The sequence below is a fragment of the Amphiura filiformis genome, chromosome 10 (genome assembly GCF_039555335.1).
Source record: "Amphiura filiformis chromosome 10, Afil_fr2py, whole genome shotgun sequence".
NCBI lineage: Eukaryota > Metazoa > Echinodermata > Ophiuroidea > Amphilepidida > Amphiuridae > Amphiura > Amphiura filiformis.
The window spans coordinates 18,437,721-18,459,641 of record NC_092637.1 but is presented as its reverse complement, the minus strand read 5'-3'; the positions used below and the strand labels follow the sequence as shown (position 1 = coordinate 18,459,641).

The 21,921-nt window shown below is 37.4% G+C and overlaps 2 protein-coding genes across 2 annotated transcripts; both read left to right on the top strand.

The window, feature by feature from the left end:
- The first annotated feature begins 1,120 nt into the window (after positions 1-1,120).
- On the top strand, positions 1,121-8,703 carry LOC140161715 (mitogen-activated protein kinase kinase kinase 20-like). Its single transcript, XM_072185015.1, has 5 exons — positions 1,121-1,224; positions 5,306-6,158; positions 6,895-7,148; positions 7,498-7,722; positions 8,617-8,703. Exons 1-5 carry the CDS (start codon positions 1,183-1,185, stop codon positions 8,701-8,703), a joined length of 1,461 nt encoding a protein of 486 aa, XP_072041116.1. The 5' UTR covers positions 1,121-1,182.
- A 614-nt stretch (positions 8,704-9,317) lies between these two features.
- On the top strand, positions 9,318-14,722 carry LOC140162599 (antiviral innate immune response receptor RIG-I-like). Its single transcript, XM_072185863.1, has 7 exons — positions 9,318-9,410; positions 10,195-10,358; positions 10,971-11,112; positions 11,532-11,771; positions 12,168-12,347; positions 13,014-13,177; positions 14,271-14,722. The coding sequence occupies exons 1-7, from the start codon at positions 9,368-9,370 to the stop codon at positions 14,697-14,699; spliced, it is 1,362 nt and encodes a 453-aa protein (XP_072041964.1). The 5' UTR covers positions 9,318-9,367; the 3' UTR covers positions 14,700-14,722.
- Positions 14,723-21,921: the final 7,199 nt, after the last annotated feature.

The window sequence follows — 21,921 nt, the reverse complement described above, 5'->3', positions numbered from 1 at the left end:
TGAATGGGGGATTCATATGATATACACGACATGCACGATTTAGAAATTGGAAAAAGTGTTGTAATTCCAAACACAGCACGAAAACACAACAGAATAAGAGAATAATAGACAACGCATTAATTTAAAAATTCCATGCTGTATAATTTCCAAACACAGCACGCAAACACAAAACTAGAAAACATGACAATTAAAAAATCCATGTCACATTCCCACAGCACCAAAACACGTCACTATAATGTAAAACATAAGAATTTTAAAAAATTGCATTATGTTCCAACCACAGCACGCAAACACAGCACTATTGAACATAAGAATTATTTCCAAACACAGCACGCAAATATAGTACTATAGGGTAAGATGGGGGTAAGTAGGACAGTGGGGTAAGTGGGACACCATACTACATCTTCATTGCAGCACTAAATCGGCCAATACGATATCGAATGGTGACTTACCCCATTGCAAATATGTATGTTATAATTTCACTGCTCAATATTGGAGTTTATTTGGTATGAGATGCGGGACATGCTTGAGACTAACACTACCTTGATGTGGCGGCCAACTTTGAGGAAATATAGTATACTTATTCAGAGGCTCCGGAAGATTTTGAATAGGGGGGGCAAAAATTTGGCCTGCTCCGAGGCGCGAAACGCAGAAGGGGGTGGGTGCTGATGAAATTATGCAGATGAGCCAATTAGGGCCTATTTAGTCTGGTGCCCCACTTATCCAATCCACTTGGGGTAGGTGGAACAGTGGTTTTTATAAAATAAAAAAAAAATTATTAAGTTAAATTGCATATAATGCCGCCAATAATCACATAAATTAAATTTTATATATACAAAACCCAATGTAATGCTACTCGCCGTCCCCAATGTAATACTATTCTCCTGTTCACAAGCAAAATGTCGCGTTTGCCCCAGAATAATAATTATGTTTTATTTTATATGTTTTATTTCATATAGAGGGTTTGTGATTTATAGGCTTATAATAGGTCTATACTGTTTATTATTTTATTATTAGATTATGAAGCATTTTTACACTGAGTCATTTCTACTAGGGACACACTATAGTGAAGCGGGACATCCGGGGGAATTTCCCTAGTACTACATGTTCATGCAATCATTGAACTTTGAGATTCTGTATTACAATATTGATTAATGTTGCCATTTCATTACCACTGATAACATGGCGTCGACGGAAGACAGAACTGACTCGCCAGAAATAAAGGTAGGCATACGCTTGATTTATTAAATGTACTGGAATTTGAAATAAGTAAAATACTGGAATTTGAAAATGAAATAAGCAAAATGCAATATGGGGGCCTAATAAGCATTTGTAACGAGCTTGTAAGGTTTTGTATATTTTAGTTATAAACAGTGTTGTACCGTTTATATAGACAGACACGCAATGGCTCAAATTTAAGTATGCCTATTTACAGGCCTAAGAATATAGGCCTAATAATAATTATATAATTATATTTAAAAATAATGGTAATGGCGCGACGTAGCGTAATAGGGTGGGGTAGGGTGGTGGTTAAGATTTTGTTTGGGGGTTGTTTTTAGAGGGGTTGAATTTTCTTTTTTGGGGGGTTCAGTTAGCACAGGTTTAACCCCCTAACTCCCTCCCCCGCAAAGACCACGCTGTTACGAGAAACTACTATTTGTTTTTAGACAATTAACTCTGTATTAATAACATGCACGAATCCAATATCCCATATCGACTGAGTTCAAACAGTTTTCAAACGCATATATTAAGGGCTCGAATAGCGACGCCTTTCATGTGTATTTTTTTTTGGGGGGGGCCTGAGAGCACATCAGCCATATCGAATTGGATTTTGAATACGAGGAATGTCCTTCTGATATCAAATGATTTTTGAAAATTGTATAAATCTAATAATAATGTACTAAAATTAAATGATTGAAGGCCGTCTGTCATATGAAAATTTCGTATTGTAGATATAGATATTTTCCCCCAAAACACCAAAAAAAAAAAAATGTAGGTCTTTTGGGGAATAAATGTATATCGCGCATTTCAACAAATCAAAATTATATGATATCAGAAGGACATTCCTCGTTTTCAAAATGCAATTCGATATGTTTCATGTGCTCTTAGGTCCCACAAAAATACATGAAAACATCGCTATCTGAGCCCTTAAGAGAATAGACAGAAAACAGCTAAAGTTTTTGTCACGTTTTCATGAGAATCAGCCACCTGTTTACAAAGACTGCGTTTTTACTATGGAGGCATAGCGATGAATTAAGAGATCTGGAATGAGCGTTTTAAACGTTTCGACAGTATTTTTTTGTGGGACATGAGAGCACATCAGACATATCAAATTGTTTTCTGAATACGAAGAATGTCTTTCTGACATCAAATAATTTTCATTTTTTTTTTTTTTGATATAATACAAATTTTATGACAAATTATTATAATTTGATATTTTTCACATTTTTGATATATAACAGTCCTCGAAGTTAATAAATCTAATGATATATTCCTAAAGTGTATGAAGCTGGGAAGAAAAGCCGACGATCAATTGAAAATTTTGACCTTTCATATTGAAGATATGGATTTTTTTCCCCGAAAGACCTAATTTTTTTTTGGTGTTTTGGAAAAAAAATCCATATCTTCAATACGAAAGGTTAAAATTTTCAATTGATCGTCGGCTTTTCATCCCACCTACACACACTTGAAGTATAAATCATCAGATTTATAAAATACTGTTAAATCTCAAAAATATCCATTTTTAAGGATTTGCCATAAAATGTGTATTACATTGCGAATTTCAAAAGATCAAAATTATTTGATATCAGAATGCAATTCGATATGTCTGATGTGCTCTAATGTCCCACAATAAATACTGTCCAAACGTTCATGTAAATGAACTAGGACTTTGCTAAAGAGTGCTTACAAATTGATATGTGATAAATTTTGACATCTTCTCTAAAAGTGAGCATTTTTACCAAAATTTGACGTCACAGATGGATTTGTCAACTTCTTTCCATTCTAAATATACATAGTGCAGTTTTGTCCACGGCAAATTCACCGTGACCTTTTCAGCCATAAACCCGCTTAGTGAAGATTAAACCGAAACATGCAGTACTAAACCATTATAGTAATCGATTGTACAATGCACATTTCTTACCACGTGATAATATGAATCCAATGAGCGATCGAATTGTCCGCTACGGTCGACTAATCCAATCGATAATGACGCTATTGACATGCACGGGCGGAGCTCCACTGACTGAGTTTTGGGGATTTTTCACTGGTTTGCTATCATTTACTCATCAAGGCGCTCCACCGTTATTATAAGGACTATGCTAATAATTTAAAGATTGACATGTAGAAAATAAACCATACTTGATTGACAGAAAGTACTAAATTTGTACCTATTACGGTTTGGTGGTACCCCTCTCCCAAACGCGACCAAGTCAGGGCGGCCCGGTGAAGCAAAATGTGCATTGGATTAACACGGGAGTTTGGATAAGATGGTAGATTCCCTTTTTCATACAAATGCATGCTCCCCCGTTATTAAAGCTTGTACCGGATTACAAATTCAGATATTTTGAAAAGAATAAGTAATTGAAACATAGAGCAAGTACTAAAATCAGAGCTTTTATACTTGTTGTATATGACGCTAACTAGTTCATCTCCTATACCCACAGCACAGCGCTACCAGTACGGGTCAATTGCCTATTGTGAGTGCCCCTGTGTTGTGTGCATACATGTAGTTAACAATAACTGCATGATGAATGTATACTTTTGGTATATTTAGACCAACTATTTAGCAGATGAGGCGAGAAAGTTTTCATAATCCCCAACCTTAAGGGTACCTACAAGTGACTCATTTCGGAATGCATTGTGAAAAGAAAAACAGTTTCCGCGGCGTTAATGGGACTCGAACCAGCGATCAGTTACTTCATTGTTTATGAAGCCATGCAGGTCTTACCCGCCAGGCCGCAAAAGCAGTTGGACGGGTATGATATAAAATGTAAATCTCATAATGCTGTGTTTATCCTTTTGTTTACGTAACACATTTTGAAAAGATGGAATGGCCGTTTTACGTAATAAATAGCATAGCACGAACATTTGGAGAGGGTCTCGAACAAAATAATGAATACACTGATATGATGATGAAATTACATACCCAGCAAACACAAAACGTTTTCGACATCATTCGCAAAAGGTTATAAAAGGTTGTCAGAAAACGTTTAAATGTCGGGTTATATAAAGGGTATATTAAGAGTATAAAACGTTTTCATAACCTTAAAAAACACTGCTCAGCAAACAAATATGTTTTACAGAAAACGTTTAAATGTCGGGTTATATAAAGGGTACAAAAACGTTTTAATAACATTCCAAAAACATTCTTGAAAACTTGATACAAAACATTCTAAACAGAATGTTATTTTTTTTTTTTTAAAATATTTTGCGAAAAATGTTTGCCCAAAATATTTTCAGTAACGTTTTCATGACCTTTATATAACCCGACAATTAAATGTCATTAAAAGGTTTTGAAAAAACATTTTAAGAACATTTCTGTGTTTGCTGGGTTCAAATATTTTAACATAATGTTATTTAAGTATTGACACAATATTTGGCAAAAATGTTTGCAAAAATAGTTTACAATAACATTTTTGAAAACATTTAAAAATATTGTTGTAGTGTGTTTTCATACAAAACGTTTTAAAACGTTATCATGACCTTTATATAACCCGACATTTTAATGTTATTAAAACGTTTTTACCTAAACCAAAAGCCAAAATATAACTTATTTAAAACGTTTTTAAAACGTTTTTGTGTTTGCTGGGTAAGTCGGGAAATTCTGCGTTGCAATGTTTTGTTTTGGTTTTTGGAATTTGATCTTAATATTTAAGACTTCGTGATATTATCATTCGAAATCAACATAAGATATTTCAACAATATAATTTATAGTTTCATTCTTTCTCTGGAGATGTTTGAATATGCATGTGAAATAGCTTCAACAATGGTTCGCTGGTAAAATCAGGCTAAATTCACAATTTATATAAAACGTTTGTTTTTTTGATCGATTACAAAACAAAAATTGTCATTGATTGAAATTGTGTCTGCTGGCAGTCATCACAGTGGTCAGTCATTGCACTACAATTTTTACGCCAAAGGCTTTTTGATTTCTCTAAATAATTATTTATTTCTTATTATGATAGAGGGAATCCCCTGACCATCTATAATTACGCAGAAATGTTCCCGCTGCCGTAAGTCCCTATGTTAATGGCACGGTTCCTGTAATATTTAAAAATATCATGACATGTTTTATTGTTTGCAGAAAAGGAAAATATGGCATCCTGCACCAACAATACCACTGGATGACTTAGAAAAGGTTGGTAAACTCGGCGAAGGTGGATTCGGAGCTGTTTATCGAATGAAATGGAAGAGTAAAGGTCAGGATGTTGCTGCCAAAAGATTCAATCCAGATGGGAATGATCAAAGGGAATACGAAAATGAACTTGACAAACTTTGCGGTCTTAGTCACCCTAACATTGTCAAGTTGATTGGTGTTGTGGCTCGTAGTTCGGAAGACGAAGCCTTCACTCTGATACTCGAACTCTGTAACGGAGGTTCCTTGAAGTCGTACCTTAGGAAGAGCAAAGAGAAGTTACCAGCAGACCAGTTTACAGCTTGGGCCACGCAGGCAGCACAGGCAATAGAATATCTCCACAAACAAGGAATCATTCACAAAGATGTGAAATCGGATAACTACCTTATTGCAGATGAGAATGTCTTGAAGTTGGCTGATTTTGGCTTGTCGAAGAACGCAGAGAAGACAACGGATAATGCAAAAGACACAGGAACTGCTGCATATATGCCACCGGAGATTCACAAAGCTGGTGTATTGTCGCCTAAATTCGACTTCTTTTCATATGGAGTTGTTTTGTGGGAGTTGCTGACGAGAGGGATCCCGTTTGAAGAAATGCAGGATCGTTATGCCATCATCTGGCAAATCACTGAAAAGGGCCTTCGTCTGACAATTCCATCAGACTGCCCTGAAGACCTGGAAAAGTTGATGAAGCAATGTTGGGAAGAAGATCGCAACAGGCGGCCAACTATCGATGAAATTCTGAGTGTTGTAAGCCGGTCGAGGGATACGCTAGTTGATACCACCAAGCGAAGCAAAGAAGGTAGTGACTTTAAGTTTCACTTTGCAAAAATGTTTATATTTTATCCACACTACCACTGTGGAAGATTTTAGAAATATCTTCCACGTAATGAGTACAAATTTCAAATGTAAGGAACACATTGAGCAACTCTATATGAAACGCACCCTCTTTCTCAGATGGTAATTACAAATTTAAAATGGAGCTGCATAATGTGTTCATTCCATATGAAATTTATATTCCCCTATGGAAGATATTTCCAGTATCTACCACATGGGATTGTGAACTTTAAATAGAGTAGCCCATTTACGGGAAACGTGTATAATCTGAGGCACTTTTCACATGCACTAAAATCAGAAGCTGTTGTTTAAATATTACATTGTTTTGCGTTGTCTCACACTAGAATATCGTAGGTCGTTGATAGGAATAATGCTTTTATAAAAAAATGAAACAAAAATGATAAAAAATGAAACCTTTAATAGCTACCAATAATTGCCATTAAATGAAACCTTTTTATTTACTGTTGATTACAAGTGATATACTTCCATTTTCATGCTCACATACTCATATGCCACCTATAATAGCTACACCACCGAGATAACCTCCTTGATGACAATATTCGTTTAAAAGATTAAATTAATCATGAATTACGCTTAATTAGTTTTAATATGTTTTTCTTTATGAAATGAAAGATTAATAGATAGTGAGGTTAATGTGAATTTACTTCAACTATTCATATTTTTTGTTTCAAAATTGAAAGACTCCCTCGAACCGACTCCAAAAGAAGATCTTGTACTGCGTCGCTTTCAATTGGAGTTGGCACAACCAGCTCTTCCGGGACCAGATGGAGGAAAGAACACAGTCATCGTAGCTCCAACTGGATGCGGCAAGACTATTGTTGCTGTGAAGGTAGCCAAGGAGTTCTTAGAGAATGCGGGTGGAAGTCTCCAAGGGGAAGCAAGTTCTTCTGCAGTTCGAGAGATGCAGAGGAAGGTCGTTTTCCTGGTTGACAAGGTTTGGGTTGTTTGATTGTGATATTTTAATAACCTTGGAAGTTGTTTTTTGTTGTGAGCGATTGTGTGAGAATTAAAATACGTTTCCCCGTTTACTATCCAATCATGCACTCTTCTAGGGTACCTCGCACCTATATAGAGTAAATCCTGCAGTCCTCGATACTCACGCACGGCTATGCACTGTGCTTTATACACTGTGCCATCCTCGCACCCTCATTTACGGGCATGAGATCGAACGCATCCCATGAAGTCCGACATTGCACATGTTGCCGGTGGAACCCTGGAATAGTGCATGATGCGATATAAGTAAAAAGGTCTAATGCTCTCATTTTTTTTCAAATCGACACCAGGTTCTTCTGGTTGACCAGCAGTGCAAAGTATTTCGTCGCTATTTTGATGCCAAGTCAATCATCGGTCTTAGCGGTGAAAATTCTCAAGGTTCTCTCAAAAACATACTCAAGGAGAAGTCCGTCATTGTGATGACAGCACAAGTCTTGATGAATGCAATTGAAGAAAAGGATGTTAAGCTATCTGACATTGGATTGCTTATAATGGATGAATGCCACAATTGTCAGGTAGGTCAAAGAGTATTATGCGAGCTTCATACTTTCTACCGCTTGCCACTAAGCGGTGTGACGTTTCATCATGCCGCTTGTACTTTTCAGCGAGCGGAGCGACACGCCGCTGAGTGGCAGCGGCATGACTATGAAAACCAATGTTGCCGCTCAGCACCACCAAAAAATCGTTTCCTGTTCTCGATAAATCAGGGCGGGGCCTCTCCCGAGTTGACTTGAGTTCAACTTCTAGTGATCTACTGCATTGGGCAAAGCGGTGGAGTGATCGATATACTGGCTTGCCGCTGGTCACCGCTAGAGCGTTTGTCGTCAAAGCGGCAAGCGGCAGCAAAGTATGAAACCAGCATAAGTACGTAGTCATCAGCGTGTATAGCCCTACAGTCAGTCTACTCTGAAGTACAAAGTACCGACGCGGACGAACGCATTGTGCCGACTTTAAAGGTACGCATATCTGCAGCAGAGACGCAGCACTACGCACTGTTTATACGCTGTATACGCGCGCGTTGTCACTTTGTACCTCAGAGAGGACAAACTGTATAGGCTTTATGAGATTGTCCTAGCTTACGTAATCCAGGGCATGCGATGTCTTATCATTTCACGCATCCAATCACTTCGAATGGACTCGAGTATGTCTGGAATCTAACAACAGGAGTTACAAAAATCAGTTAATGGAGCCATTGAGTTGTCTCTCTTGCTTAGGCTAATGCTGACATTTCACAGCAGTGTTGTAATCTGCCGAGTTCGACGAGCCATCATTTTTTATATTCCGACACCTTTTTGTCTGTTTTGGACAGAAATTTGCCATTTGCAAGCAAGATCTTTTAACATAGATTTAAGATTAAAAATGTATGCTTTTCATCTTTCATCAAATATATTATGATTATTGTTTTACAGGGGAAAAGCCCGTATAACAACATTATGGCAATATATAGAACAATGAAGTTATCTGGAGAACAGCCGAGACCACAGGTAACATACTGAATTATGTTCGTTATACTTACATTCACATATCACATCTATTTAGCACATCTCTTCTGGGTCCCCTCAACCGGACATACCCTGTTTGTAAATACCTGCAAACGAGGACCTCATTCTGCATATGACTTTATCATATCTAACCGAGGACACACACGCTCAAAGAGAAGTTACCACCAGACCACTTTACATCCTGCAGGAAGGTAAATAGCAAGTGAAATTCTTTCATCTTGGTGAGCAGCTCCATTGTTGTTGCCCACGCAGTTGAAAAGATCTCAAGTGCTATTTACCTGTCTGACATCCTGGGATACTTGAGCAGCACATGCAGCAGGAAAATCCTTTAATTTGCTTCAAAAAGTCTTTCTGATACACGGGGCTGCCGAGAGCATTACGGGCCCGTGGTATAATTGAACATGAACACACGGGCCCCTTGATAGTGACATTCAAGATTTCATAAGTGGGCGATAGCAGCCAATCGACTTTGGAAGTGACGGGGGTGTATACAATGAATGCCTCTGCGATATATAACTGTATATCACAAAGCTTCATAAAAGTTCAGAATTTTGAAAAACAAGAAGTTTATAACAAACAAATCCCAACTTTGCATTTATTTCAAGAAATTGTGGAAGCTCCCGGACGGACGCATGATCCCTTTGCAGATGAAATCAAGATGATCATGGAGGAGATTGAAGGACTGATGCAAAATACACCAGGTATTATGCAGAGATGCACTGAAATTTTAAATACCCGCGCGAAGCTTCGGCAAACTAATTTGAGAAAAGGGAGAAAAAAAGAAGAGAAATGGTAAAATTGTGCGCAATTGAGTACTAGATCCATGCCTAAAAGTTGGTGATCCATAATAATATATAGTCTGAAAATAATAAATAATAGTGTAACGATCATTAAGTTTCACTACCTGACGAGAATTGATAAAAAGTTGAATTCCCTCCTGAAGTTGGTATCTGTCAATAAGTTGACCAGATCACAAGGCTGTCATTATAGCTAGAGGCAGTATATAACCCAAATGGGTCAATGAGTTACATAAAAATGACCTTGTGTGGTATTTAGTTCCCAGTAAGTGAGTTTTGCTAGTGGTTAAATGTTGATCCCTCACTACAAGAGTTATTACCGTCAATTTGGTTGAAAAAGGAGGTGAGACATGATCAATTTTGTTCAGGCAGTGAAACCTAATGATGGTGCAACAATGACTTCTTTTGGTCTCTCATTTTGAAGACAAATGGCTAACTTCTCAGTGGGAGCATCACCCATCAGACTCCCCAAGCTTTGAGGGTCACGCTCCCCTAACTTCATATCCTGGTTACCTCTGAATCACTGCTCCTGTAACGACTCTGCTAAAAAAACAATGGACCAACCAAAGGTCCTTCACATTATACTTTCCCAAAGAACTGTCGATCTAGTCAGATACTGTGCTGCGGGGCTTGGAAACTAGCCTTCTGCCCGTCTCCTACGTAATATAATTACTGTCATTTTCTTTAGGTTGGAATGCTCTTGTGGAGGACAATCCGTTGTTAAAGATTCCCAACTCACGTGGAAACAGCGCTTACATTCAGTGGCTAAGGAAAACGGAAACCGATGTCGCCATCATCATCTCCGACAAGATAGTGAAACGCAAGTTGCTGACCTGTGCCAATCACCTTGAGGTTCGTTACTTTTATTGGTTTACTTTCTTGTGATGAAAGATTAATTTAAGAAGCAGGGGGAAACACGGCTGGATTAGGAAAAGGGATAGGGAACCAAATGCACATAAACCACCAGGGGAGAGCCGAGAATTTGGTCACCCCAAACAAGGACAGATCCTTACGTAACCCGAACTCACACTTCTTTAAAAAAAACCCATTACATCCGAGTGATGACAAACACCGTACCCAACTCCTTGCTAACTATTCACATAATGGTGGAACACAAGTTGCTGATGTCTGCCATGCCGAACAAATTGAGACATATTTATCTATTTTAATGTTGCTAGATAGGTTTTGGCCCGGAACTTTTTCTCGGCTTTCCTGGTCACTGGGTTGTAAAATCGGCACATTCGTCAGGCAATTTCGGCGCGGGAATTTTGAATATTGCGTGTTGAGAGCCGGCTCTTTTTATTCGTTTTTATGGTCAATATGAGTTTGTTTTAAATGAAACCACGTGATTCGTGCTTGGTAATTGTTTTTTCTACCATATAAGGCAAAATGTTGTGATTGCTGGAATGTTCCTTTAAAATTCCTCATAAGTAAAGGTAACTCTTGTTTTTTCTCATGACATAGAAATACAATGAGAGCCTTGACATAAATCGCAACATTCGTTCAAAGGACGCTCTCATGTATTTGGAGGAATTCAGGAAAGCTCTCGAGTCCAAACGGCAGGGATTTGATGATACTGATAGGCATTTGGTACGACTCTTTGACGGTGAGTAGACTATCATCATGATCATTATATAATGTTATAATGATTGAAACGAAAAAACAACATGGACGTTTTGTGATTAATATCTTGCTGTAATTTAATATGTGAAGGTGGTATTTTATTAGTATCATGATTATTGTTAAAGCAAAGGATATTGTAATTGCAGAATATAGTCCGCCCGCTAATCTTAACTATAACCCAAATCTTAACTCTAGCCCTAACTCAGGGAAGACTAAATTCTGCAATTACGCTGGACTTACATCTGTCAAGTTCTGCTTGGCAATTAATCGAGTGATTATTGAGAAGAGCGAAAAAGTGTCTGCTATCCTTCTGTGATCCTTTTCTATTGTTTACTAATTAAATGTAGTAAATATATATCTAGACAACTACATGGGTTTACAACTTAACTTTACATTATGCAGAAAAGAGAAATCGTCTGCAGCAAATCAGCAACGACCCAGCCAATCGCAATCCACTTATCATGAAGTTAGGAGCAGTCCTCAAGAAAGCCTTCACCCCATTGGTCGGTACCGGTGCGAAGCGTGGAATTCTGTTCGCGAAGACTAGATCATTTGCGGTTGCCTTAAAAACGTGCATAGAAGACACAGACGATTTGAAGTTTCTGAGGCCCGGAATTTTAACAGGCACTGGCAAAACGGGTGGTGAGTATTCATTAAAATATGTTTTCTACATAATACGTGTGAAATGATCTGGCATCTCAGACCAAAGTCTGAAATTTTGAAAATTTAGTTAGCGACCAGTGCATTTCTAACTTGCTCAATACCTACGATGACTGATGTTCTGCCTATATCTCAATTTCATTATTGCAGAATTTCGTCTGATTGGATCAAATCATGTCACAATTACAGATTGAAAAATTTCGTCGGAATTAGCTTGGTCCTGCTCCAGTAGTATCTGACACAACTACTCCTGAAAAACAATTTACAACTCAAGGAAATGTAAAATTCCTAATGAAAGTAATTCAAGAAACAAATTAGAAAACAACAAACCAGCAAATCTACACAATTTTAATCATCTGAAACTGTTACGTATATTAGTTTCAGACATACAGATGACACAGCGTCAACAGATAGATCTCCTCTCTAGATTTCGCGAAGGCAATCACAAGCTCATCGTAGCGACGTCTATTGCTCAGGAAGGGTTGGATGTCGCATCATGCAATGTGGTTGTACGATATAACCACACAACTGACATAGTAGGGCGCATACAGACCAAAGGTAATGTTTGTCTATAATGGAAGACCAAATTAAAAAGACTAGTTTGCGTATGACGTCCTGTCAACCAGCCCGAAAATGCTCTACTGCGCAGGTCAGCAAACAATCACGTCGCGCCTTTGCCCTGACGTCAGACGCACACTAGTATTTTTAATTCGGTCTTCAATTATAACTTTTTGTTTTATTGATAAAAATAGGGAAGACATGTCCGCTGTTGAGAAAATATTAACTGTCGACTGCAGTTGAAAAATGTCAGAATTATAAATTTGGAATCAGCATGAAAAATGAGTACAAACAAGTCTAGTATTGGTTCAGTGGTTCTTAAGATAGTTTTTGATTGTTGAGAAAATATCTAAAAATTTGGGACTTATTAATATGTTGAAGCCTATGGCAACACGCAGAACATTAAAGCTGAAGAACGTTTTTTTTATCGTTTCCAAGTTCTAGCCTACAACGGATGATAAAAGATCTTCAGGTGCTCAGTCATAAAAAATCATCGGCGTAATGTTGCCGCGATGGCAAGTGCACATTCATAAAACAATCATCGGCGTAATATTGCCGCATTGTGGGCATAAATGAAAACGGTGATCTGTCCGTTTATGTACTTTCCATTATTATATACCAGTATCTGTTTTGGTCTGAAATAATTGACTTGGAACTTTATTGCAGGACGGAATCGCGCCAAAGATGGCGTGTACTATCTGGTAGTAGATGAAGACCTTAAACTAAGGGATACTGACATGAGGATTCGCATTGGGGAGGAAACCATGATGAAGGCTACCAAAAAGATTAAAAAACAACTGGATGAAAGGCAACAGCAAACACTTGAAAAGGTTAGTAATGTGGGCGCCGGTTCGAACCTTAGAAGTAGCGGACTTTTTTTTTAGGTATAGCGAACCCTTTTCTCTATTAGAGATAGTGGGATTCTGGTCTCCATAGACTATACACGTTAGAGATAGCGAACCTTAGAGATAGCGGTCCTTGGAGATAGAGGGATGTCCCCGTAATGTGAACCCCACTATGAATTTTAACAACCAGTAAGAACGAGGTTTTTGAAATAGGCGCAAAGATTTTTAGCCGTTGTATCGTCGTGCGCATGGATTAAGAATTTCGTATCTCTTGACCTAAGGACTCATTATTTACTGCTTGTTGCGAGTGGCCTGTTTTTCTTCCGTCTATTTCTTGCTAGTCTTCTTTCTTAACTAAATGATCGATCGACTAGCATTTTTTTATTCGTAGCCTTACAAATGGTATGGGTCTATAGTCTTTGGATTCTCCATAAACCCAAACAAATTAATAATGAATAGATAAATAACTGCATTTAGTCAAATTACTGCAGTTGATAGAGCATTAGACTTTTGTGCGAAAGGTCAAGAGTTCGAGCCCCGATGTGGTTGGAAAATGTTCTCGTTAAAATAATGGTAAATGTCTCACAGACCATCACGATATGTTATGTTACTTCACTCATTAATGATTAATGTTCTTCGTTTGCTTCTACTTTTTCAACGGCGCCGGAAGCATTAAAATTTAGGGGAGACGAGCATACTTTGGTGCTGGATTACTGAAACATTTGCGCGCAAAATCGCGCGAAAAAATTTCAATTTCAGACTATTGTAGCTCAAAATGAAAGCGAATTTTGCTATTTGATAAGCCATAGCGAGGGAAGCGCGCACAAATGTGCAATTTTACCAATTTAATCCAAAACACGGTGTTTCGGGCTAAAAAAGAAGAGCACCATTACTGCTATATTTTTTCTTCTTTTAGGATTTTTTTGGGACCGTCCCGCAGGAAAAACATTAGGAGGGGGATGTCACATCAGCCGCATGTTCCTTTTCACTATTCTTCATACTCACCTCTCCTGTTTTGTTATAACTTTTGTTTTTCTCTTCATACCAACATGATCAATATTTTCTCTGTAAATTACAGATCCTACAATTGCAAAAGAAAGACCACCAAAATCGCGAAATGAAACGCAAGAAGGATGAGTCTAACAAGCAAAAACGTGTTCAAGAACGAGTTACGCTTAGTTGCTTAAAATGTGGGCAATTTGCTTGCTACAGTGACGACCTACGTTGCATCAAAAACCAGCATCATGTAGTGGTTGATGAATCATTCACCTCGCGGTTCGAAACCAAATTCAAAACACCCATACCCCTCAATGATGGTATTACGATGAAGAATATGATAGTATGTAAGGGGTGCCAACGGGATTGGGGTACTCTGGCTACGTATGATGACAAAGAGTTGCCCCTTCTCCATACCAAGGGTCTACTCTTAGAAGATGCGGGAGGAAAACGAAGGAAATTGAAAAAGTGGAAAGATGCCTGGTTTCAGATCGAAGAATATGATCTTTAGGCCTAATGAGAGAATTAAATTGAATGAAATTGAATGTATCGATGTGTTTCTTAGCAGTCCGGTCCGACTGCCTGATCAGGAAATACTGCCGAGTTAGGCAGCGTGTTGCCTAATTTGACAGACTAAATTGTTCATGGTGATTTTATAAAAGATCGGTGGAAATTTTACTTTGACACATATTAAATGATGTACAAATTCATCATGGTACATTTAAAAAGATTATAATTATTGTTACTTATGTAACTAATATGTGTATCTTTTGTATACCTTAGAGACATATTGTTTACTGCGCCTTTTTTAAAAATATAAGTGTGTGCAAATATTGATTATCATTATTAGGCCTATGGTGTTCTTATTATAATTATATAATGTAGCTAATTACAGATTTGTGTAAAATGTCATATTTTGTCTTATGATACACCCGGGGGAAATATGGAAGTGATGGCGATGTGCGGACACGACTCCAAAAGTAGGGGTACGTTTGTAAATGCCTCCAACTGTGGAGGTGTGTGTGTCTTGTCACATTCACACTGTGGAGTCTGCACTGAAAACGAAAATTAGTAATTTTCCGAAAATAGTTAGTCAAGTGGGTCGAAATAATTAGTCTTCTATTAAAAACGGCACAGGACTAATTTCATGATATTGTCGACTAATGACGGACTAATTAAAGTTTGGTCATTACGAATGCAGGACAAATGATAATTCTTGACTAATTCGTTCAGGTTTGACTGATATCACGCACTCGACTAATTGCAAGACTAATTAATTGTCGAAATACTAACTTCGTCCAGACAAAACGGGTTTCCAACTCAACACAGCGGGGCCAGCAGGGAAAGTTCTGTGCCAGGCAAAATTTGGAGGTAAGCTTTCGTGAATTTTTTCTCCAGAATTACACGTAAAAAATTGTTTTAACAAGTACACATGGAACATAAATTAAAGGTGTACATTTTATTATATATTACACTCGCGGTCGTGGCTTTAACTCAGATTTTAGTCCCATTGTTGGAGGTAATTCGAGTCGTCGTGGCTCATGCTGCATATTGTCATGATTATGGGGCTTAAGCTTATGTAAATTATCAGCAGACGACTCGTTCCACGACGGTCGTCTCTTTGACATTGTGAATGTGAGTTTTTATGCAAGTCATCTGCCATTGTCTGTGTTGCCAGGGAATGTAGTTAAAATCTTAAAATTAAATCTGTGGCCATTTTTATAGAAAATAGAAAGCATTGGCATTGCATGATTATGTACATGTTCATGTCAATCATGACATGAATACTACTGTTTTGGATTTTAATTCCTGAACGCGTACTCGAGAGTCTTGAGTTGACGCGCACACCACGACCTTGAAAATGTACGCTCGCGTCAGAGACCATTGCGTATACGCTGCAGGCACTCGTTCACGAATTAAGACTAATTATAATGCCTTTGACTAGTTCATAATTAGTCAAGAGACTAATACAAGACTAATCGATTTTAGTGTATGACTAATTACGGACTAATTAATTTTGTGCTAGACTAATCATTTTCTGGATTAGTCAAATAAGACATAAGCTGAAGGACTAATTAATATTAGTCAATTCAAGAACTAATGACTAGTTATTTCTTAGTCAAATAAGACATAGCAAATGACTATTTTTTTTTAGTCAATTGACCAACTTTCGTTTTCAGTGTGCTAACAACCGTGGAGCTCCACAGTTGAAGATAAGCTCAAAAATGGGGTTTTTGGGCCATAGAGGGGGGTATACCACCTGTCATTTTCTGATTAGAGCAACCTCCACAGTATGGCGGTTGCTGTGAGATTTGTGTAAAAAAATCTCCCCAGTTTGAATGTGGGTGTGTGAATCTCCCCAGTTGGAATATACACACACCTCCACACTTGGCGGCATTTACAAGAGGGGGTGCGTCGGTGACAGACTAAATAAAGAAAAAGGGGGTATTTCAGTAACAGAACAAAAAAATATGGGGTCATTTGGTGAGGATGAATAGGGGTGGGAATATGGGGTCATTCAGTGAAAGCATTAATTTTTTTAAAATTTGGGCATTCTGTGAGAGCATTTATTCCTAAAAATGGGGTCTTTCAGTGAGAGCATAAATTTTTGAAAATGGGGTCATTCAGTGAGAGCATTTTTTACTAAAAATGGGGTTTATTTAGTACTCGAGCATTTGGGAACCTGGTTGTCATTCAGTGAGAGCGTTTATTTCTAAAAATGGGGGTCATTAGGTGAGAACAAAATAAAAAGGGGGTCATTCAGTGACAGCCGGTTTGAAAATTCCCATCACCTATTTTTAGGGAGTGCACCCCGGGTGATACACATTACACAGCTTTCGACTTAACCACTAGCAGGCTATGTAAGCTTATCTATTACAAAGGTACCAAAATTAAATTTTGATGATTTTTACGATGAGCAAATCATTGAATAGGCCTTTTTTTTAAATAAAATAATTGCTTAAGTCATATTTTTACAAATTTCAGAAAATAAGATAGCATAAATCAGCTCTTCGTCATAAGAGACGCCTCAGTGCAGTAACAATGCTTAATCCTTACACTCACTTTATAGGCTTAAATAGGGTAGTCAACTCACAAAAATAATTGCTCAAGTCCAATAAAAATGAGAGAAAAAAAAACCTAAAAACAAACAAACAAAAAACCCGAGGCATGTCTTTTTTTCTTAAGACACTATCCTAGAGCATGTTATATTTTATTCAGGGTGTTCCAAGTTGCCTGATCAAAAAAAAGTAAAAAAATCTGGGTACAAATAATTTGGGCTCACCCTGTATTGTTTTTTAAAATTATTAAGTTAGGCGTCCAGCCTAACTTATTTCTTTCTTGCAATTTCTTTCTTTCTCACAATTTGCTACTCCTTCCACATCCTTGATCGGATTTTGACCAAACATAATCACAAGCAGTATTGGGTAGCTGGCTACAATCACAAGCAGTATTGGGTAGCTGGCTACAAAAGTTATTGGTTGTTTAACGTCAAAGGTCATCCAGGGGTCAAAAATGGTCATTTTAACCGAATAATGCTCCAATTGAGCTGAAATTTATATGCAATGATCCTTATGACATTCTAAACATGTTTAAAATATTTTTAAACTTATTTAAAGTCATTACGGGGTCATAAAGAGGTCAAATGTCATATTTTTTCAAAATACTCCAATTGAGCTGAAATTTAAATGCAATGATCCTTATGACATTCTAAACATTTTCAAAATATTTCAAAATTCATTTAAGGTCATGCCAGCTTTCCAGTCTTATTAAAATTAATCATCCACCTAACTTAACTCGTGCCCTTGCAAAGGGCACATTTGCTCTAGTTATTATTAATTATTCATGTATTGTAATAAAGAAAATAGTCCAATCAATTCTGGAATACATAGATTTATTTATTCAATATTTCGTTCAAATTGTCTGATGCAATCTGATGTATGTACTACATAAAGATATATTTGAAACATTGATGTTCGAGTGACATAACATGTCAGCTGTTATTCTACTACTTAAATTTTTGTTTACCATGGATGGGTGTACACTGGGGTTTATTTATAGTAGAACCACATCCCACATCAGCTATTCTAGTTGAAATTCATACAAGGGTATGAATAATCATGACTTGTTTCAGGCCCATGAGTTGCCTACTGTAGCCCATTGAGATTAAAAATCACACCACCTATTCAAGACATGGTTTTAATCTCCCACAGAGGGAGTGTTAATTTTAAATGGGGTTACCTGAATGGGTAACTCCGTGTACTCAAATGTACACCCCCTGTGTGAGAGATTAAGGTAATGTCTTCCGTAAGAGGTGTATGGATTTTAAATGGATATGCTTATAGCTCATTTTCATCTTGACTTATTACCAACTAAAATGTGTAATTTTACAAAATAAATAATGCAAAGTTGGAAAGAATGATTTCTCAAAATGAAACCTAAAAACCTGCTGGGCTATTCCATTCGAAATCCTAACACCCCCATGGAAGACATGACCTTAATCTCCCAACACAGGGAGTGTAGAGTCACCCATTCAGGTAACCCCATTCATACTCCCTGTGTGGAAGATTAAGGTCATGTCTTCCATAGGGGGTGTATGGATTTCAACATTGCCCTGGGAGTATAAAGGTCATTACTTTTTTCCCGAAACAATAAAGTGGTACCTTGTTAATACAAAGTTGTCTGGGTGTCGGATTTTAGTGTTAACAGAAATGTTGTCTTTAGTATCAGGTAGTCGAGTTATAATTATGCTTGGAACTGAAAAACCACTTTGGGGATAAGGAATTTTGTTTTAATGAGTTTCCACAGCAATCATTTGCCTGTTAAACCATAGACTCTGATAAACACAACTGCCCACAGGTACTATTACTAGTAAAATGGGGCGTGGCTTCAAAAATAAATGAGTAAGTGCAATCATTTTTACCATTGCTATATTTATCTTTTTTCTGAGGGGTATAGGAGCTTAAGTTTTCTTAAGGGGCATGAGCACCCAGCATGAGACATACATGTAGCTATAAGTGGGTGTGATAAGTGAGGAGGGCTTTTCTTTTTAATAAGCATTACCTACAGGGTTGTACCGGCCACCAATCCAATATTTTCAAATTGCCCCACTGACCAGCAACTAAAATGACTTTACTCAAATTATATGTTGAGAAAATACAAATTTAAACAAAGTTCTCACAACTTACATTGTGGAGGTTGGTGGCCTGCGACCAGCATCCACTGGTCTTCAATGCAGACTGATGTTGGTTTTGTTGGTAGCAGGAGATTGGGTCATCTGACCTCCGACGGTCAAATTATATGATTTATTGCTGTTTTATGGGCATATAATGGCTCTTCATCATACAATTATCTTCTAAATTGTACCATACAGATGCATTTTCAATTATAATATTTTACAAAAAATATAAGTTTTTGCTTCATAAACAGATTCATTGTCATCACAAGGCAAGGAAAACAAAATTAAACCACCTTTGGTAGCAAAAATCTCTTCTGTTACAATCTATATAATATTTTTGGAATTTTTGTTTTTTTAGAGGGGAGAGCATTTACAAGAGAAAATATGTAAATGACACCATTACTTGCACTGGCCTCAGTTCACTCACTGACAAATTAAAGTAAAGTTGATAAAATAAACTGCTGCACTACTATAAATCTGATCGATACACAACTTTTGCTTACACAATATCTAACTCCTGGGTGCATTTGCAATACTGAATCCCTCCATTGGTGGCTCAAATCCCTATATTTTTGCAATGCATCATGGTCAAAAGATGGCCCCTGACAGTGTGGTCTTTAATAAATTTCAATCAAACGATTTGGGCTAACCAAGGCCTTCAGTTAACTGCGCAACATATTGCGCATCCCTCAAATTCAGTAAATAAATATATTTGCATGTTGTTACTAACATTGATACAATATAGAATCTTGATAAACCATGAACCCTCTTGATAATTTCAAGAATAAAATTTTTCAAAAAATGCTTACTCTATTCTATCTAATTAAAGACCCTCTCATTTTTTCAACCAAACTGTTTCATAAATATAATATTTTTGAAAATGCGATCAACTATTTCACGATATCCATGTATGCATCCATTGTACAGCACAGACTGCTACAAACCATGTGTCAACAGTCAAAGTCCCCATGTATTGTATGCTGTGAATTCTCGTATATTCACGAGGGCCGATTTTTCGATCATGCCGTGTCTAACAATCACGCCAGTGTTGCTTGCCTTCGCGTATAAGCGATAGAGCTTTGCGTGCCTTCGCGATTACGCAATAGACCATAAAAATACACTGTAAGTGCGTAGCAGTTTTGCCTGTCACATTTCAGGGAACCATCGGCCCTCATTATCTGCCGATGCTGAGACTTTGACTATTTGTACGCGGTCTGTTATCTTTTTCGTCCATGGTATATAGTATTTGCACAAATTCCTCATTGTTTGTGGAGCACCGCAGCACTACAAGACGGTACAAGCAATGTTTTGAATGGAATTATCATTATAAAGAGACCTCTAATTATCACCCCTTTTTGGAAAATGCAACAGCCCCGCTGCATTAATTAAAGAGAACACAGGACTTGCATGTACTTACATACAATATAGAATCTCGATGATAAACCATGAACCCTCTTGAATAAACTTCAAGAACAAAATTTTTTCAAAGATATTTATACCAAAAACTAAGCATAACTTCTGTCACATGTCAATAAAAATAATTAATAAAAACTGGCCACCTGCGATACTATACAGACCACTCTATTTTTCCAAATACAAATTTACAACAAAATACATTCTTAATAGTAGAGCTAACATTTTGCATTGTCTTTATCAGATACAATGTCACTTTAATCCACCCATTTTATGGATAAGTGTGTGCTCAAACTACCGTATTCGTTCCATTAACCGCCCATGCCCCTATACGCGCCCACCCAGTGACTTTACAACAAGCAAACTGTGATATTAGTTTATTAACTGCTCATGCAAATCTGAATCATGGTCTGAAACATGATGGCACACTGATGATGATGGACTGATATTTTGTCTTTTTTTTTACGTATTGTTGGCTTAAACAATGTAAAAAATGAGTGCCCACCCAAAACGACTTTGTCAAGCACCCTGGGCGGTTAATGGAAAGCATACGGTAACCCAGGAAAGGTCACTAGTCATTCATATGGCTTGGAGAGAATCCATATTTCATGAAATTTGCATCCATCCGCAAATCTTCCTTTCCCGACGATAGGATTATACAGTTAGCGGAATAAAGCTGTCTAATATCTCAATGAAGTCTTGGCAATACATGTCTGGCTTATTTTGTATATGATAGGCCCCTAAGTACACTTATCATGCATCCAGAACAGATTTTTAATCTTTGATTTTGTCATTTCCTGAAATGGAAATCTGCGAACATCAATTCATTACTGAATGACCACTTAACTTGAGAGAGTAAGTTTATCTCCATAATATAATCAAATTTTGCTACAAAAAAAGGAAATAAAGTCGTACTCCTGCTGATCCACACTGATAAGCTGTCAATAAGCTGTCGACAAGGGCATAGAAGTGTGACCACTAATTCTACAATAATCATCTTTGAGGCAATGAGAAAATAACTGACCAGGCCTTACCAGGACCAGTGCAGTTGCTCAGTGATCATTATCAACGGATGTACGCCTACTGATGGGTAAAACTAGCCAAGGGGGGTAATTACAAGTAACTAGGGTGGATTAGTGACTTT

Coding starts and splice junctions, on each gene's coding strand:
- LOC140161715 (XM_072185015.1), top strand. CDS start 1,183: ATGGCGTCGACGGAAGACAGAACTGACTCGCCAGAAATAAAG. Junction 6,159..6,894: donor CACCAAGCGAAGCAAAGAAG/GTAGTGACTTTA, acceptor CAAAATTGAAAG/ACTCCCTCGAACCGACTCCA. Junction 7,723..8,616: donor ATGAATGCCACAATTGTCAG/GTAGGTCAAAGA, acceptor ATTGTTTTACAG/GGGAAAAGCCCGTATAACAA.
- LOC140162599 (XM_072185863.1), top strand. CDS start 9,368: ATGATCATGGAGGAGATTGAAGGACTGATGCAAAATACACCAG. Junction 10,359..10,970: donor CCTGTGCCAATCACCTTGAG/GTTCGTTACTTT, acceptor CTCATGACATAG/AAATACAATGAGAGCCTTGA. Junction 13,178..14,270: donor AACAGCAAACACTTGAAAAG/GTTAGTAATGTG, acceptor TGTAAATTACAG/ATCCTACAATTGCAAAAGAA.